Source organism: Rhinoraja longicauda, chromosome 11 (assembly GCF_053455715.1).
Source record: "Rhinoraja longicauda isolate Sanriku21f chromosome 11, sRhiLon1.1, whole genome shotgun sequence".
Taxonomy (NCBI): Eukaryota; Metazoa; Chordata; class Chondrichthyes; order Rajiformes; family Arhynchobatidae; genus Rhinoraja; species Rhinoraja longicauda.
In genome coordinates this window covers 32,498,010-32,514,613 of record NC_135963.1, presented here as the reverse complement: position 1 = coordinate 32,514,613, position 16,604 = coordinate 32,498,010, and the positions used below count along the sequence as shown (strand labels likewise).

Sequence of the window (16,604 nt, the reverse complement as noted above, 5' to 3'; positions counted from 1 at the left end):
TTGCTAATTCATAAATGCTGCATTTTCTGATGTCATGATCAGTAACTACAATGAAACTGAGCACATTACTATCTCCCTTTGAGCTATATGTGTTGATATATCTACATTATGCTGCTGAAATTAATGACATTGATGAAGTTAAATATGCAAGCTAACACCCGTAGTAACATATATGATGTGGTTACTTGCTGAAAGCCACAATGGAAGGCACTATTGGATTTAAATACTTGAGAAATTTGCAGCATTCCATGCTTCTTGCAATGAGAGTGTCTGTTGTTAATTGTTTTCTCCCCCAAAGTGAGACATCTCCACCTAATGGCCAACTTTGGAACTGAATCCAATCTCGCAGCTGAAGAAAAGTGCTGGAAAGTGCTGGAAGAACTCAGCGGGTTAGACAGCCACTCTTGAGGACATGGACAGGCAATGTTTCAGCCAGGACCCTTCTTCAGATTGATTGTAGGGTCCAGACCTGAAAAGTCCTCTATCCATGTCCTCCAAAGATGCTACCTATCCCGCTGAGTTATTCCAGCACTTGGTGTCTTTTTTTTTGTAAATTAGCATCTGCAGTTTAATTTAGTATCGCTATAGAGATACAGCGAGGAAACAAGCCCTTCGGCCCACCAGGTTCGCGCTGACCAGCGATCCCCGCACATTAACACTATCCTACACCCACTAGGAACAATTTTTACATTTACCACGCCAATTAACCTACAAACCTGTACATTTTTGGAGTGTGGGAGGAAACCGAAGATCTCGAAGAAAACCCATGCAGGTCACGGGGAGAACGTACAAACTCCGCACAGACAGCACCCATAGTCGGGATCGAACCCGGGTCTCTGGTGCTGCATTCGCTGTAAGTTCACAAGTTATAGGAGTAGAATTAGGCCATTTGGCCCATTGAATCTACTCTGCCTCAACCATGGCTGATCCCTGCCTCTTAATCCCATTTTCCTGCCTTCTCCCCATAAGCCTAAACACCCGTTCTAATCACGAATTTGCCTTAAAAATATCTTCTGACTTGGCCTCCGCAGCCCTCTGTTCCACAGATTAACTAACCTCTGACTAAAGAAGTTCCACCTCACCTCCTTCTAAAAGAGCGTCTTTTAATTCTGAGGCTATAACCTCTGGTCCTAGACTCTACCGCTACGCCATCGTGACCGCCCACAGTTCCCTGTGTCCAATCCTGTACCTGAACCGCTCTGTCAGTGGATCATCAACTTCCTGATGGACAGGAAGCAGCATGTGAGGATGGGAAAGCACATCTTGGACCTGCAGACCCTCAGTATAGAAGCACCGCAAGGCTGCGTACTCTCCCCTCTCCTTTACTCTCTCCTCACCAACGACTGCACCTCCACAGACTCCTCTGTCAAGCTCCTCAAGTTTGCGGATGACACTACCCTGATTGGACTGATCCAGGATGGGGAGGAATCTGCCTACAGATGGGAAGTGACCATCCTGGCGTCCTGGTGCCATCGCAACAACCTGGAGCTCAATGCTCTCAAGACAGCGGAACTAATTGTAGACTTTCGAAGAGATCCCCTTCCCCTCCCCCCACTCACCATCAACAACACCATAGTCACATCTGTGGAGTCATTTAAGTTCCTTGGAACCATCACCTCCAGGGAACTTAAATGGGGGGCCACCATCGACTCCACAGTCAAAATGGCCCAACAGAGGATGTACTTCCTGCGGCAACTGAAGAAACACAATCTGCCACAGGCCATGATGGTTCAATTCTATACTGCTATCATTGAGTTCGTCCTCACCTTCTCCATCATGGTGTGGTTTGGCTCAGCCACCAAGCACGACATCCGGAGGCTGCAACGGATCGTTCGCACAGCTGAGAAGGTTGTTGGCTGCAACCTTCCCCACATTGACGAACTGTACACTGCAAGGGCCAGGAAGCGAGCGGGCAAGATCATCTCTGACCCCTCTCACCCTGGCCACAAACTCTTCGAAGCACTTCCCTCTGGAAGGTGACTCCGGACTGTCAAAGCAGCCACAGCCAGACATAAAAACAGCTTTTTTCCACGAGTGATAGTTCTACTCAATAACTAAAGTCTGTCGTCTCTTTTTTGCTCTGGTTTATTTTCACCCACATGTTTAGACTGTAATGTTGTATCCTTATTGTTTTGATGTGTTTATGCTTTATTCTTAATTGTTAGCTGTATGTTTGTGTTGTCATTTGTGAGCGGAGCACCAAGGCACATTCTTTGTATATGCATACTTGGCCAATTCAGTTATTCATTCATTCAATCAATCACATGAGTGCTTCCCTGTCTGCTCAGTATTGGTTATCAAGGCCCATTGTACCATTTTCTGGCTCAATTGTTCAGCACATACATTGTGGCCAGATGGGCCTGTTCCTGTGCTGCACTGGTCTATGTTTGATGTTGTTCCATTGGCCATGGTCATAAAACAAGGGCAACTACTTCACTATCCCTTCGACATGACAAATTATGTCCCTGCTGCTTTTTTCAATGTTAGCAGTATTTTCTCCCACATTTTTTTCATCTTCAACAAGGTTTTGTAATTACTGTAATAATCACCACACATGGAGCATTGCATTTTCCATGTTAAAGTGCAACATTCCTTCTGAAAACAAACAAAAATCTCAAATTCCAAATTTCTTCTTTTATAGATATATTGTCACACCCAGAGAATGTCACGAGATTTATAACCAATGTACAGGTCCCACAAATATTGATTGCAATAATATTTTGGTCAGCAGGATAGATGAATGATCACATAGTTTTTTGATGCAAGATTCAATCATCAAGCTATCTTTCACTCTGAGTAACTTTTTTTGCAGAATTTGATGTTTTTGTTATTTTTTCCACTTAGTTAGCCTGTTCTATGATGAGGATTATGGGTATTGACCTCCCCACCATTTTAGGAATCTGCAGGAACCACTGCCTCAAGAAGGCCACTAATATCAGCAAAAACCCACACCACCGTGGCCAGACTCTCTTCTCACTGCTACCTTCAGAAAGAAAGAAGAGCCCAAGAACTGTACCTCCAGGTTCACAAATAGCTTCTTCCCATCGACCATCAGATTATTGAACCACCCTAACCACACCCCTACCAATCACTACAGACTGCTGCCCTACCCAATTGCTGCCAGAACCTTGATTCCACCCCTTCCTTAACAGATTTGTCCAATCTAATGTCAGGCCTTTGGTAGCCTCCCTCATCACCCAATGTCAGTCACTGCCCCCATAAACTGTAAGTATTTCTGTGCAAAGTTCATCCATTACCAATCCTTCAATCCAAAGTCATGCATGACTGTATTTCAGTCCCATCTACCAGTAACTTAATGGCTCCATTTGGATGAGTTCTGGATAGGAGCTGTCTCAATTCCAAACTAGTTTGGCAGCTTGCTGACATTATTCAAATGAGGACAGAGTAAAAATAGCTCAAGCTACACATCACATTATCCATCCCTAGTCCAAATCACTTAAACACAGAGGAATTTATTCATCGGTTTTCTGGAAAAGCAAAAGTTTAAAAAAAATGTAATTTAAAGTCTTAAACGACTGCACACAATGGGCTTGGCTATTTATAAAGTGAAAAGCCTAATGGGCCTGTCCCACTTAGGCGATTTTTTAGGCGTCTACAGGCGACAGGCGACTAGGCTGTCACCACAAGGTCGCCGGGGTGTCGCCAGTATGGTCGTGAGTGGTCTCCAAAGAGTCGTAGCGTTTTTCTGGTCGCCACTGGATTTTGAGATGTTTAAAAAATTTTGGCGACTGTTAGTTTGATGTTAATGATCGTAGCTTGACGTCGCCTGACACAGGTGCTGTCTGTCGTAGGTTGTCACCAGGTTGTCGCCAGGTGACGTAGGTTGTCGCCGGTGCTGACTTCGGTGAATTCTATTGGCGACTACCTACGTCAAGTGACGAACAGGTACCGGAGGCCAAAATACTGACTAGGTTGACTAGGTGGTAGGTTGTCATAGATATTGTCATAGGGGGGGGGTCCAGTTGCCGGTTTATCGGCGATTTGCTACGGCTATGACAGTCGCCTAAAAAAATCGCCTAAGTGGGACAGACCCTTAAGATAGACACAAAAAGCTGTCCTGTCAGCAGGACAGGCAGCATCTTTGGAGAGAAGGAATTGGTGATGTTTTGGGTCGAGACCCTTCTTCAGAAAGTGAAAAGCCTACCGCTTTTATGCAGCTGTTTTCCTGAAAGGTGCTGGCCATATCAGTGATCAATTCCTGGGAAAGGATTTCAACAGCTTTGGATTCCAGACCATGTCTCCGTACAAATTGCTCACTCGCCACGATCGCTGCTCCTGCCCCATTGGATGTTGGGCTGTTTAAAAAAAAATCACAAACCAAGTTAAAAAGAGAAAAAGTTCCATCATTTATTTTATTCCGTTTTGGTATGAGTATTGTACAAAAAATTCAAAAAACCTACTGGAATAAAATTGGTTTGTTTGACTGCAGTTTCGGCCTAATCATCCTGAACCTCACTGGGGTTACAGTACGGCACATGGAGGGAACAAATAGTGATGTTTGGAGCCCAGTCATCATCAAGACCTATGCAACTGCTGATTATTATCTCCTGTCCCCCCTCAGCTAATGAATTGCAATCCTCCTTTTGAACTAAGTGCCAAGTGCAGCAAAGGCAGAGAATGTATCCTGGATAGGGGAAATTAGTGTCAGTTGTCAAGAGTAGCTTATTGTACCACTGAACAAGCCCTCAAGGACGCGCCTGTGGAAAGAAAAACAGCATCTGCAGTTCCTTCCCACTACAGATATTATCTACAACATGTCTTAATACAACTATTTTGAGAGATAAACCTAGTTTATCTCATTTTTACCAATCTACCTGTGGCAGGTGCAACTGTGCATGATAGCAACGGTGGGAGTGAGAATATCAGGTTGTAGCAAAGCAATTGCAAAATGGAATAGAATCTGAATAAATCCAGCAAACCAATATCAGACATCCTTGTACAAGTCCCTCACACTATCAATAACATCATTTCAGGATCAAGGCTAGTTCAAGAAGCATAGGAGTTGGGAGGTGCAACGGACATTCCTAATAACAAGGTCGCAACCCGATGAGGCTGCAACACAAGGACTACATTAATGCAAAACAGTTTAGTACAGGTGATTAGTACAGGTGTCAGAGGTTATGGAGAGAAGGCAAGACAATGGGGATAGGAGGGAGAGATAGAACAGCCATGACTGAATGGCAGAGTAGACTTGCCCCAAGAATGGCCCAATTCTACTCCTATTCCTTATGACCTTATGAAACAGCAAAAGCAGGACACCATGGACAGGACCAAGTAATCCATAAATAGTACATCAGATCCACACTCTGGGACCCCTCCCACAACTTGTCATGAATGGGGTAGGAAGGAACTGCAGATGCTCAGTCTGAAGAAGGGTCTCGACCCGAAACTCTACAGAGATGCTGCCTGTCCCGCTGAGTTTCTCCAGCATTTTGTTGTCACGAATGGTGTCGGACGCTGAAACAGCAAGTGAATGGAGGAAAGAATATACTCTTATGGTTCATGTGTGGTTCATCTTTCCAAAAGAAAGCAAAAAATCGAATGGACAATAATGGATTCTGGCTGGGTCAAAACTTAATGTCTGGGCAGATTACCAGGAGAGGCCCAGAGACCCTTGAATCAATCTTCCTACATAAAGCAAGCCAGGAGACAAATGGCCCAATTTTAGTGACTCTCGCAGGTTAAACTATTTGAGATGATTTTTTTGTTCATGTGGCTACACACCAAAATGAACAAATACCCTATTCTTACCAGCACTGCAGGAGAGTCAGGAATTCAAAGACCTGACGGGACTTCATCACCTGATCAAGACTGTATTCCGTTTGGAACTGGGAATATCTAAACAAAGGAGCAACAATTAATTAAAATTCAGAGCAAGCAAACGAACATGATCCACATTTACATATTAACAGAAAACACTGAAACTTTATACATTTCCTAAACTTAAGATGAATCCACTTCATATTCAAAGTTTCAGCTTCAGACAGGCCAACAAATAACAAGGCTACCGCAGGTCTGAAATGAACAAAAAAAATGTTCTTTGGCTTATTTTATCAATCTGCATACCCACTCTAAGTGAATAGGCCAATAAAAAAAGACATATGGTGTGTATTGTGGGTAAATGGGACATTATCCACTTTGGTAGTAAGATAAAGAGCAGTATATTATTTAAATGATGCAAGACTATCAATTGATAGTTTTCAAAGAGACGTAAAATGGTAGTTCGTAAGGAGGTACAATAGGAAGGCAAATGGAATTTTAGCTTTTACTGCAGGAATAAGAAACTCTTGCTCCATTTAAAGGACTTTGGTTACATTCACTGGAACCATTGATAACAGTATAAGAGTATAACAGTATAACAGAGCTTTATTTGTCATTCGGTACCGAAGTACCGAACGAAACTACATAGCAGTCATAGAAAAAAAGAACACAAGATCACCCTTTAAGGAAGTATACAAGTGGCTTGGAAGCAATTGTGAGAAGGTTAATTTGCTTGCTGAATTGGAGGGATTGGCGAGACCATGCGCAGACAGGGCACGCGCAGATCGTTTCGCTGAACAACGACGCTCAGTCCGCCTTGGCCAACGCAATCTCCCAGTTGCCAAACATTTTTACTCCCCTTCCTATTCCAATACTGATGTTTCAGTCCTGGTCCTCCTTCACTGTCAGACTGAGGCTACATGCAAATTGGTGGAACAGCACCACATATTTTGTTTGGGCTGCTTATGCAGATTACCCAGCGGTATGAATATTGATTTCTCTAACTTCAAGTAACCCTTGCATTCCCTCTCTGCATGTCTCTCCCCCACCTCCCCCCCCCCCCCCACCCCCCCCCCCCCCCCCCCATCACCTTAGTTATCCTGCCAGTTCCACTGTTTGCATCGATATACCCTTCGTTATCACCTCTTCCACAGCCAACAATAGACCATTGTGGGCTCCACTTTTCCTTAGTCATCGGTGCCGGCACCGATTTGTTCTGAACCTTTCCACACCACTAGTTTCCCTCTCCCCTGATTCTCAGTCTAAAGAAGGGTCTTGACCTGAAACATCATCTATTCCTTTTCTTCAGAGATGCTGTCTGACCCGTTGAGTAACCCAGTATTTTGTGTCTGACACAGATGTTCTATCGTTCCGTTTAGGAATCAATATCTTTTACATAGAACATTGGGGCTCGTGTTGTCGACCTCCCCGTGGTGAGCCCTGTCAACTGACCCCAGTCAGGCGAACGACAACAAACAAAGACAGCAGAAGCAGAAAAAACAGCTTGCAGCCCAAATGCAACCTCAGTCGCTGCAGCTTGGTGCCAACCCGGAGCATGCACCCTTCTTAGGGCGGGCACCTACGGATGTCGAACCGGGTGGCATCACCCTGCTGCAGCTGAATGCGGAACGCCTCACCAAGGCAAAGACCACCATCATTGAATATCTGCTACAGACCCACAAAGTCACTGCAATCCTGCTCCAAGAGACTCACAAAAGTGACAGCTCCCACCTGAAGATCCCTGGTTATACCCTGGCCGCCCACACTGAGAGCGACAACCACGGGATTGCCACTTTTGTAAGGAACACAGCAAAATGGAAAGCGATTGCAACGTCCCCTCCTGACTCCGACGTGGAATGGGCGGCCACGCAAGTCGAAAGTGTCACTGTCATCAATGTAGACAAGCCACCTTCTACCAGGCTTCACAAAGACTCCATCCCCACCTTTGGTTTGCCCTGCATGTGCGCTGGAGACTTTAATTGCCACAGCACCACTTGGGGCTACCGTTCAACTAACCCAGATGGCGCTGCACTAGAAGACTGGGCCTCAGCCACTGGCGTTCAACTCCTGTACGACCCAAATCAACCGGACAGATTCCGCTCTGGCAGGTGGAACACCACTACCAACCCTGACTTGGCTTTTGCAAACCTGAATGGACCATCCCCACACCGCATCACCCTGGATCACTTCCCAAAATCACAACATCGTCCATCTCTGATTAACCCCGACAACCCCATCGAGCCGGTCCCAACCAAACCTGCGAAGAGGTAGAATTTCCGCAAGGCCAGGTGGGACCAGTTCACAAGTCTGGTGGACCTCTGGATCGATAGCCTTCCCACCCCCACCAACCTGGACAATGCCTACTCAGCCCTCTGCAAACTCCTCATCAGGGCACAAAGAGTTCCATTCCTCGCGGCTATCATCGCCGGTACATCCCCACATGGGACGAAGAGTGTGACACATGCTACGATGCATTCCTGTACGCTGAGCCTGGCGAAGAGGCTGCCTCCAAGGATGCGGAACTTACAAACTGCCTTGACAAGAAGCGCAGAGAGCGGTGGGAAGAGACAGTCCAAGGAATCGACTTCACACACTCCAGTAGGGTGGCGTGGAAGACCTTCAATCGCCTCACCGGTCAGTACCCACCCAAAGCATTGCCCTGTCATGGCCAACTCCATCACCCACTAGTTCCTGGCCAATGGCCACTCCAAAGATGCGGACAAGAACATACTCATTCTGTCGAACAGGAATCCACTAATCTTTGGAAAGCTCCAGGCACTGATGGGCACCTGTCAGCACCCTTTTCCTCTGCAGAACTTCTTCTGTTATCTCTCAACTGAAATGTGGAATAGCTCAGGGTCCTGATAACATCCCCCCAGAATTCCTGAAACACTGTGGTCCTAAATGCCTGGTCTGGCTCCGTGAGTTTTACTCCTCTTGCCTCATTGGTCAGTCCATTCCGAAGATCTGGTGGAAAGCCACAGTCATTGCGCTACCAAAACCAAACAAGCCAGCGAACGACCCAAGGAACTACCGGCCCATCTCACTCCTCTGTGTCCCGTACAAGCTCGTCGAACGGCTTCTCCAGCTCGATCCAATCGTTGACCTTCAACTACCCGCTGAACAAGCCGGATTTCGGCGTGGACGCTGCACCACCCACCAAATAGTCAAGCTGACCAATGACATCGAAGACAGTTTTGAAAAGGGTCACAACGCGGGTATCGTGCTGGTGGACCTCACCGCCGCCTATAATACTGTGTGGCACCAGGGCTTGATCTTGAAGCTCCTCCGAACCAACCCTGCCAACATCCTTGCCAACCGCAGTTTTGTACTCAAGACCAGCGACGGACAATCTAGCCGACTGCGACTCCTAAGAAACGGAGTCCCCCAAGGCTCGGTACTGGCCCCCATGCTCTTCAATCTCGATATCAGCCATCTGCCACGCACGACCTCATGCCAGTATGGATACTTAGATGACTTGGCCCTACTGCACTCGGACAAGAGTTGGTCAAATGTTGAGAATGTGCTCTCGGCGGATATGGAACGTCATGGGCTACCTCAGGACCTGGAGACTAAAACTGAGTATGGCAAAAACCACCACACCGGCCTTTCACCTGTATAACAAGGAAGCTCAATGCCAGCTAACCGTCACCCTCAATGGGTCACCCCTACCCTACAACCCATTTCCTACATACCTTGGGGTGAAACTAGATCGGCAGCTGACCTACATGCAACACCTTGAAGCTCTCCGTGCTAAAGTCTCGGCACGGAACAACCTCCTGCATTGCTTGGCCGGATCGTCATGGGGCGCCAGGACATCTACTCTTCGAACCAGTGCTCTTGCACACGTGTACAGCGCCGCTGAGAACGTCGCCCCAGCATGGTGCCGCAGCGCTCGTATCAACAAGCTAGACGCCACCCTCAACGTCACCATGCGGATGATCACTGGCTGCCTACGCCCTACTCCGACGGATCTCCTGCCGGTGCTCGCAGGTATCGCACCGGCCAAACTTCGCAGAGAGTTCTTCACTCATAGGCTGGTGTGCACGGCCCCATCGGATGCCAAACATCCTTTGTACCATCTCGCCCAGGATTCACAGCAACTGGAACCTCAACGCCTGTCATCTCGTCACCCTTTCTCCCGTCATGCAGCGACCTTCTGTGGCTCCGGTCTCAACATACTAGGAGCATGGAGAACCAGCTGGGAACAGACATCGCGACCTCCTCAATTCACTGTCGCACCGAACACCACAGCCCCACCCGGCTCGGACATGCCCCGCAAAGAGTCGGTCGCCCTGAACCGGCTCCGCACGGGGGTCGGCCGGTTCAACACCATCATGCATCGTTGGGGGTTGCGTTCATCAGCGGCCTGCGTGTGTGGAGCAGACCAGCAAACAGCGCAGCACGTCATTTTCGACTGCACTGTCCTCCGTCCCCCTGGTGGAGAGGTAGACCTCACGGCCCTTGACAACAGCACATTGCACTGGCTACAGCGCCTGGAGGGCGTTACGTAATTTCTGCTGCCTCAAACGCAAGAAGAAGAACATAGAACATTCCCTCAAGATACTAACTTGTCATGTATAGGATCAAATATTGAACAAAGCAATTGAATAAAGTCAATATTTTTGCCATCTTGTTATTGTCTGAAGCCAAAACCAAGAGCAGAATCAAATTTCTGGCAATCATTTGTTATGGATTTAAACTGCAAACATGAAACTATAGTTCAATTCCCATTTCCCAGAACTTGCCTGTGTTGTCCTAATCCTTTCTACAATAAATGAAGCAATACTTTAAAATGACTACCAAAAGATTTAATTTCTAGTACATCTTTAAGAGTTCGGAGTGACTAAAACTGAGGTTGGAACTTGCAATATTGGACGACAGCCAAAATTTCTGCTTACGTAACGCGATAGGATTAATATACTTTGGCTCCAGAATATCAGCTATATTGTTAACAATAAAATCTGGCAATATCACTGCATGCAAGCAAGTGTATGTGCTTCCATCATTTCATATCAAAAATAATTACCCAAATATTCAATGGAAATGTATAACTATGTCACAACTGCTTCACATGCGAACTTCAACAATCCAACCAGTGCGAGGTCACACAAATACAAGATAAAAACAAAGAGATAAAACCTTAATCTTTTGACTACTGAACTCAACAGAGAAAAAAATATATATACATAAAGCTCTGATCTTGTAAAATGACAGGTGGGGATGATGGAAATGAGCAGAAGATTACAAATGCCTCAGCACTATACAATGTACTCTTGTAAAAGAGTCACCAATTTGACCCTCATAGTAGCAAAAAGAAAACCAGACCGCGCCAATGACCTGAATGTCATCCCACAATCTATGGTCCAGAGTTGAAACTAACACAGAACTGGTATCTCCTTTTCATCCCATCAAAAAATCAATTTTAGATAAATTTCAAATTCTTTCCAAGGATCCCAAATTGTCAAAAACCTTATTTCTCTCTTTTTAAAAAAAAACCAATTCTATAACATCAAGCTTTTAAAATGAATACTTTCTAATTAAAATCTTTTCCTCCATAGGTTTATTATTATTAATAACCTGGATTATGAGCATTAAACTTTCACCTGATAAGTGTGAGGTGCTGCATTTTGGTAGGACAAATCAAAATAGGACGTACAGGGTAAATGGTAGGGAATTGAGGAATGCAGTGGAACAGAGGGATCTGGGAATAACTGTGCATTGTTCCCTGAAGGTGGAATCTCATGTGGATAGGGTGGTGAAGAAGGCGTTTGGTATGCTTGCCTTTATAAAGCAGAGCATCGAATATAGAAGTTGGGACGTAATGTTAAAATTGTACAAGGCATTGGTGAGGCCGAATCTGGAATATGGTGTGCAGTTCTGGTCGCCAAATTATAGGAAGGATGTCAACAAAATAGAGAGAGTACAGAGGAGATTTACTAGAATGTTGCCTGGGTTTCAGCACTTAAGCTACAGAGAGAGATTGAACAGGTTGGGTCTTTATTCTTTGGAGCGCAGAAGGTTAAGGGGGGACTTGATAGAGGTTTTTTAAATTTTAAGAGGGACGGACAGAGTTGACGTGGGTAAGCTTTTCCCTTTGAGAGTGGGGAAGATTCAAACAAGGGGACATAACTTCAGAATTAAGGGACAAAAGTTTAGGGGTAACATGAGGGGTAACTTTTTTACTCAGAGGGTGGTGGCTGTATGGAATGAGCTTCCGGTGGAAGTGGTGGAGGCAGGCTCGATTTTATTATTTAAGAGTAAATTAGATAGGTATATGGATGGGAAGGGATTGGAGGGTTATGGTCTGAGAGCAGGTAGATGGGACTAGGTCGGAGAAAGTGTTCGGCATGGACTAGAAGGGCCAAACTGGCCTGTTTCCGTGCTGTAATTGTTATATGGTTATATATATGGATAGGTGAACAAGAATAATACAAACATCACTGTTAATGATTAATTAAAAACAAGTAAGCTTTACTCACGGGTTATTTGTGGAATGCTTGTGATTTTTCCAAGCTATCTTGGCAAAATGCTCCGGCTTTGTCCCTGCAATAAAAACACGACAAATTGTACTGAAAACACATCATACTTAATTTTTATAGGGGAGCAAATACAACACAGCCTTATGACATGAAAGTCTTTCCTCTGGTTTGTTTGCAAGATGAATCTGGACAACTTCAAAACAGCGAGGATTGAATTAATTAAAAACTACCGAGAACAGGACGGAAGTGACTGTGGTTTTCATCCAACTTGTCTGAGTGTTAACACAAAGAATGAAGAAAGACCAATACATTCAAGACTAATATGAGTCAATAGAAATTTAGTTCCAGATTCCATAGAAGATTATATAATGTTGGAGTATGAATTTTATAGGACTGTAAATTCAAACAGACCTATCTTTGAAGAAGATAGAAGAAAACGATACCAGAGTAGGTGAAGGCTCAACAGTGGAGGGCCAAATTTAGAAAAAAATCAACCTTGAAATGAGAGCCTTTTGACGTGCAAGCAAGTTGGGAGAGTACCTGTTAGTGTGACATACTGATTTACTGATCCTAGATTCCAACAACTTTGAAAGTCCTAATGCAGCACTATTTTTGTAGCATGCCAGAAAAATACAGTTGTGTGAAAATATTGTTGCATTTCCCATAGCTACTGTTTACATAAGTGTTTTCAATCACTGAGCAATCCAAGGCGTAGATTTTAATTCATTGGGAGAATGGGCAATAAAGATAATTGCCCACTGGTTTTGCCTAGATTGCTGTGATATTACTGGTTTGAATACAGATCCTCCCCAGGGTAAGATCGTCTGACTGATAAACAGCATGTACAAACAAGCGAGTGTTTAAGAGACTGGCAAAAAGGATTTGTCAGCTGCTGCAGGGCATCTTCTGCCACGTGGGAACTGGATTTGCACTCACATTTCTGACATGCAAGCAGTTTGGGTAGTGAACTGTTCACTGGATTGGCACCCTGCTCTACCCTACACTGTACATGATTGCCTCATCTTAGTAAAATAGCCATAACAAAGGGAAAAGCATGCAGATCCTCAAATCGGGTTCTAAGTATTATTAATTGACAAAATAAGGTTCACCCAAACTGAAATCACTCTCTGTGTGGGAAAGAACTGCAGATGCTGGTTTAAATCGGTAGACACAAAATGCTGGAGTAACTCAGCAGGACAAGCAGCATCTCTGGAGAGAAGGAACGGGTGATGTTTCGGGTCGAGACCCTTCTTCAGACTGATGTCAGGGGAGTGGGCGGTGCAGAGATAAAACGTAGTTGAAGACAGGAAGATTGGTGGGAGAACTGGGAAGGGGATGGAGAGCGAGGGAAAGCAAGGGCTACTTGAAGTTAGAGAAGTCAATGTTCATACTGCTGCGGTGTAAGCTACCCAAGCGAAATATGAGGTGCTGTTCCTCCAATTTGTGCTGGGCCTCACTCTGACAATGGAGGAGGCCAAGGACAGAAAGGTAGGATTGGGAATGGGAGGGGGAGTTAAAGTGCTGAGCAACTGGGAGATCAGATAGGTTTAGGCAGACTGAGCGGAGGTGTTCAGCGAAACAATCGCCGGGCCTGCACTTGGTTTCGGCGATATACAGGAGTTGACTTCTGGAACAGCACATACAGTAGATGAGGTTGGAGGAGGTGCGTGAACCTCTGCTTCACCTGTAAAGACTGTCGGGGTCCTTGGACGGAGTTGAGGGGGGAGGTAAAGGGACAGGTGTTGCATCTCCCGCGGTTGCAGGGAAAGTACCTGGGGAGGGGGTGGTTTGGGTGAGAAGGGACGAGTTGACCATGGAGTTGCGGAGAGAATGGTCTTTGTGGAAAGCAGAAAAGGGTGGAGATGGGAAGATGTAGCCAGTAGTGGGATCCCGTTGGAGGTGGCGAAAATGTCGGAGGATTATGTGCATGTAACGGCTAATGGGGTGGAAGGCGAGGATAAGGGGGACTCTGTCCTTGTTACGAATGGGGGGAGGGGGAGCAAGATCACTCTCTTACAGATATGTAGGTTAATTGGCTGGGTAAATGTAAAAATTGTCCCTAGTGGGTGTAGGATAGTGTTAATGTGCGGGGATCACTGGGCGGTGCGGACTTGGTGGGCCGAAAAGGCCTGTTTCCGCACTGTATATATATATATGATATGATAAGATATGATAACTGAATTTTTAAAATCTTTCGTGATTTAAAAAAAATAGATTATTGTTCACTAACTGTAAATGCTTTTGAAACAAATCTGATGCCGTGCACAGATATAGTTACCATATTTCTCCATGTGTTCTTTGCCAGCACTTCCAAATAACTGTGGTGTTAATGGAGCTGCAGAAATCCCATATTTATTATTCAGCACCTCACAATGTTTGTCCATGGGGTTTGTCCTGTCTAGGAACTGAAACATAAATCAGACTCCATCAGACTCCAAACAGAGAATATAACTCATCAAAGGAAAGATATTTGTCTCGACAACTTGGACAGGAAAATTAGATAATATGCTAGAACGAATTGTGATACTTGAAATAATTTTCATGACATTTCAGAAATGTGGGTTAATTGGGGCCATCAAGGAACTCATGTTTGTCATTTGCATCATATTATCTTGAAGAAATTAACAGGCAAGGGGATTAAATTAATTTTTAAATGTTTAATAAAGTACAGCTTCAGAGATGTATTGGAAGGGTCAAGATACTGGATGATTAATGGGTAGAAAGCAAAGTGTAGGGATAAATTAAAAGTTTCTCATTTTGTTTGTGTGCAGTCCATCGCACACAGTAGGGATTAGCAAACAGGTTTTATCCAGATATATATGGATTTATACATAGGGATGCTGACATGATATCCTAGTCTTGACAGGGATACCATATAAATGGCAATGAACTCCAAGAAGGACACGACAGACAACAGGGGAACTTCTCTCCCAAAAGCTGTCATAGTATTCACAACAAAAAAGCACAGAAAATGATAGAATAACTCAGTGGGTTAGTCAGCAACTCTGGAGAAAATGGATATGTGATGGTTCGGTTCAGGACCCTTCTTCAGACTGATTGTAGGGAGGGGGGAAAAAAGCTGGAAAAGGCTGGGAATAGGAGAACACACGTGAGTTTTTTTTTGATAGGCAGATGATAGGAACGAAGTCCAGATATTAAAACGGAAGGTGTGAGACATGAGGATTGAACAGTTGAGGATGTGGGTAGAGTACAATTTTTTTTAAAGAAAACTAACATTGTTATCCATTCAATTGATGCAAATTAATGCAGCTTAACTCTCAACTCGCATAAGTACGAGTATATTGGCACTGCAAATATTGTTTTGAACTCACAAAATATTTTCTCTACCTTAGAAGTAAGAGATCCTCTTTCCATTTTTTCAAATCCCAAAGCAAGGGTACAGTCAGCCAGTCCTTAAACCAAGTGATAAGAATATTATATTCATATAATATTAGTGGGAATAGAAATTGGTTATTGAGTTAATCAAGTTAACCAAAATCGTATCTATGACTTTCATTTCATTTATATTCAACCATGACATTTTATCTTAAAACAGTTGGCACATCATGTTCAAACCGTTAATATTTCTATTTGGAAACCTTGCCATTAATTTTCTAGAGAATCGCACATCTGCCAGTATTAAGCTTTTGTCAAATCACTGGAGGAAGAGGACAGTGGACAAAGAAGCAACTTCATAACACTTCCACAGGTTGGGCAAATCTAACTCATAGACACAACAACAATCCAGTAATTGGCAGTGATTTACCATAACAAAATGGTCCTAAGTACTTCAGAGGCACATAAATCTTAAATAATGTACCCAAATATCACAGCAGCTGACCCAAGCTTATTTGCTTTTCTCTGGGTGATTACTTATGTTTCTTCTGTACAGAAAAATAGAGAGATGAAGGCGTTAGGAAGGGAATTCCTTAGATAACAGTTTTTGTATCTGAATCCACTGCTATTTACAGTTGAGTGATTTAAAATGGTGGCACAGTGGTGCAGCTGGAAGAGCCACTGTGTCTAAACTCCAAAGACCCAGGTTCAATCCTGACCACTGCGTCTGACTAAAACTGACAGGTCCTCCCTGTGACCAATTGGGTTTCTTCCAGGTGTTCTGGTTTCCTCCCACAGACCAAAATATGTGCGAGTTGGTCGATTATTTGGCCACTGTAAATTGCGCCAAATGTCAAGGAATAACTTTGAATGGTCTCAGCCTTACAGAGAGATTCCTGGAGTGCACTGGAATTATCAAATTCAAAAGTGAATGAAAGTGTGAATGACAGATTCAACAGCTAATCTGGATGGATTAAACACTTGCCTCGAAAAAAAACACGAAAC

The 16,604-nt window shown here is 44.4% G+C and overlaps 1 protein-coding gene across 1 annotated transcript in view; it reads right to left on the bottom strand.

The window, feature by feature from the left end:
- Positions 1-16,604, bottom strand: part of scp2a (sterol carrier protein 2a) — a 63,900-nt gene that overhangs the window by 37,985 nt on the left and 9,311 nt on the right. The window contains exons 5-9 of the mRNA XM_078407346.1: positions 15,612-15,676; positions 14,542-14,668; positions 12,264-12,327; positions 5,773-5,859; positions 4,166-4,316 (exon numbers count right to left, since the gene is read on the bottom strand). Of these exons, the coding sequence (XP_078263472.1) occupies positions 4,166-4,316; positions 5,773-5,859; positions 12,264-12,327; positions 14,542-14,668; positions 15,612-15,676 (494 nt within the window). The remainder of the gene's footprint in view (positions 1-4,165; positions 4,317-5,772; positions 5,860-12,263; positions 12,328-14,541; positions 14,669-15,611; positions 15,677-16,604) is intronic.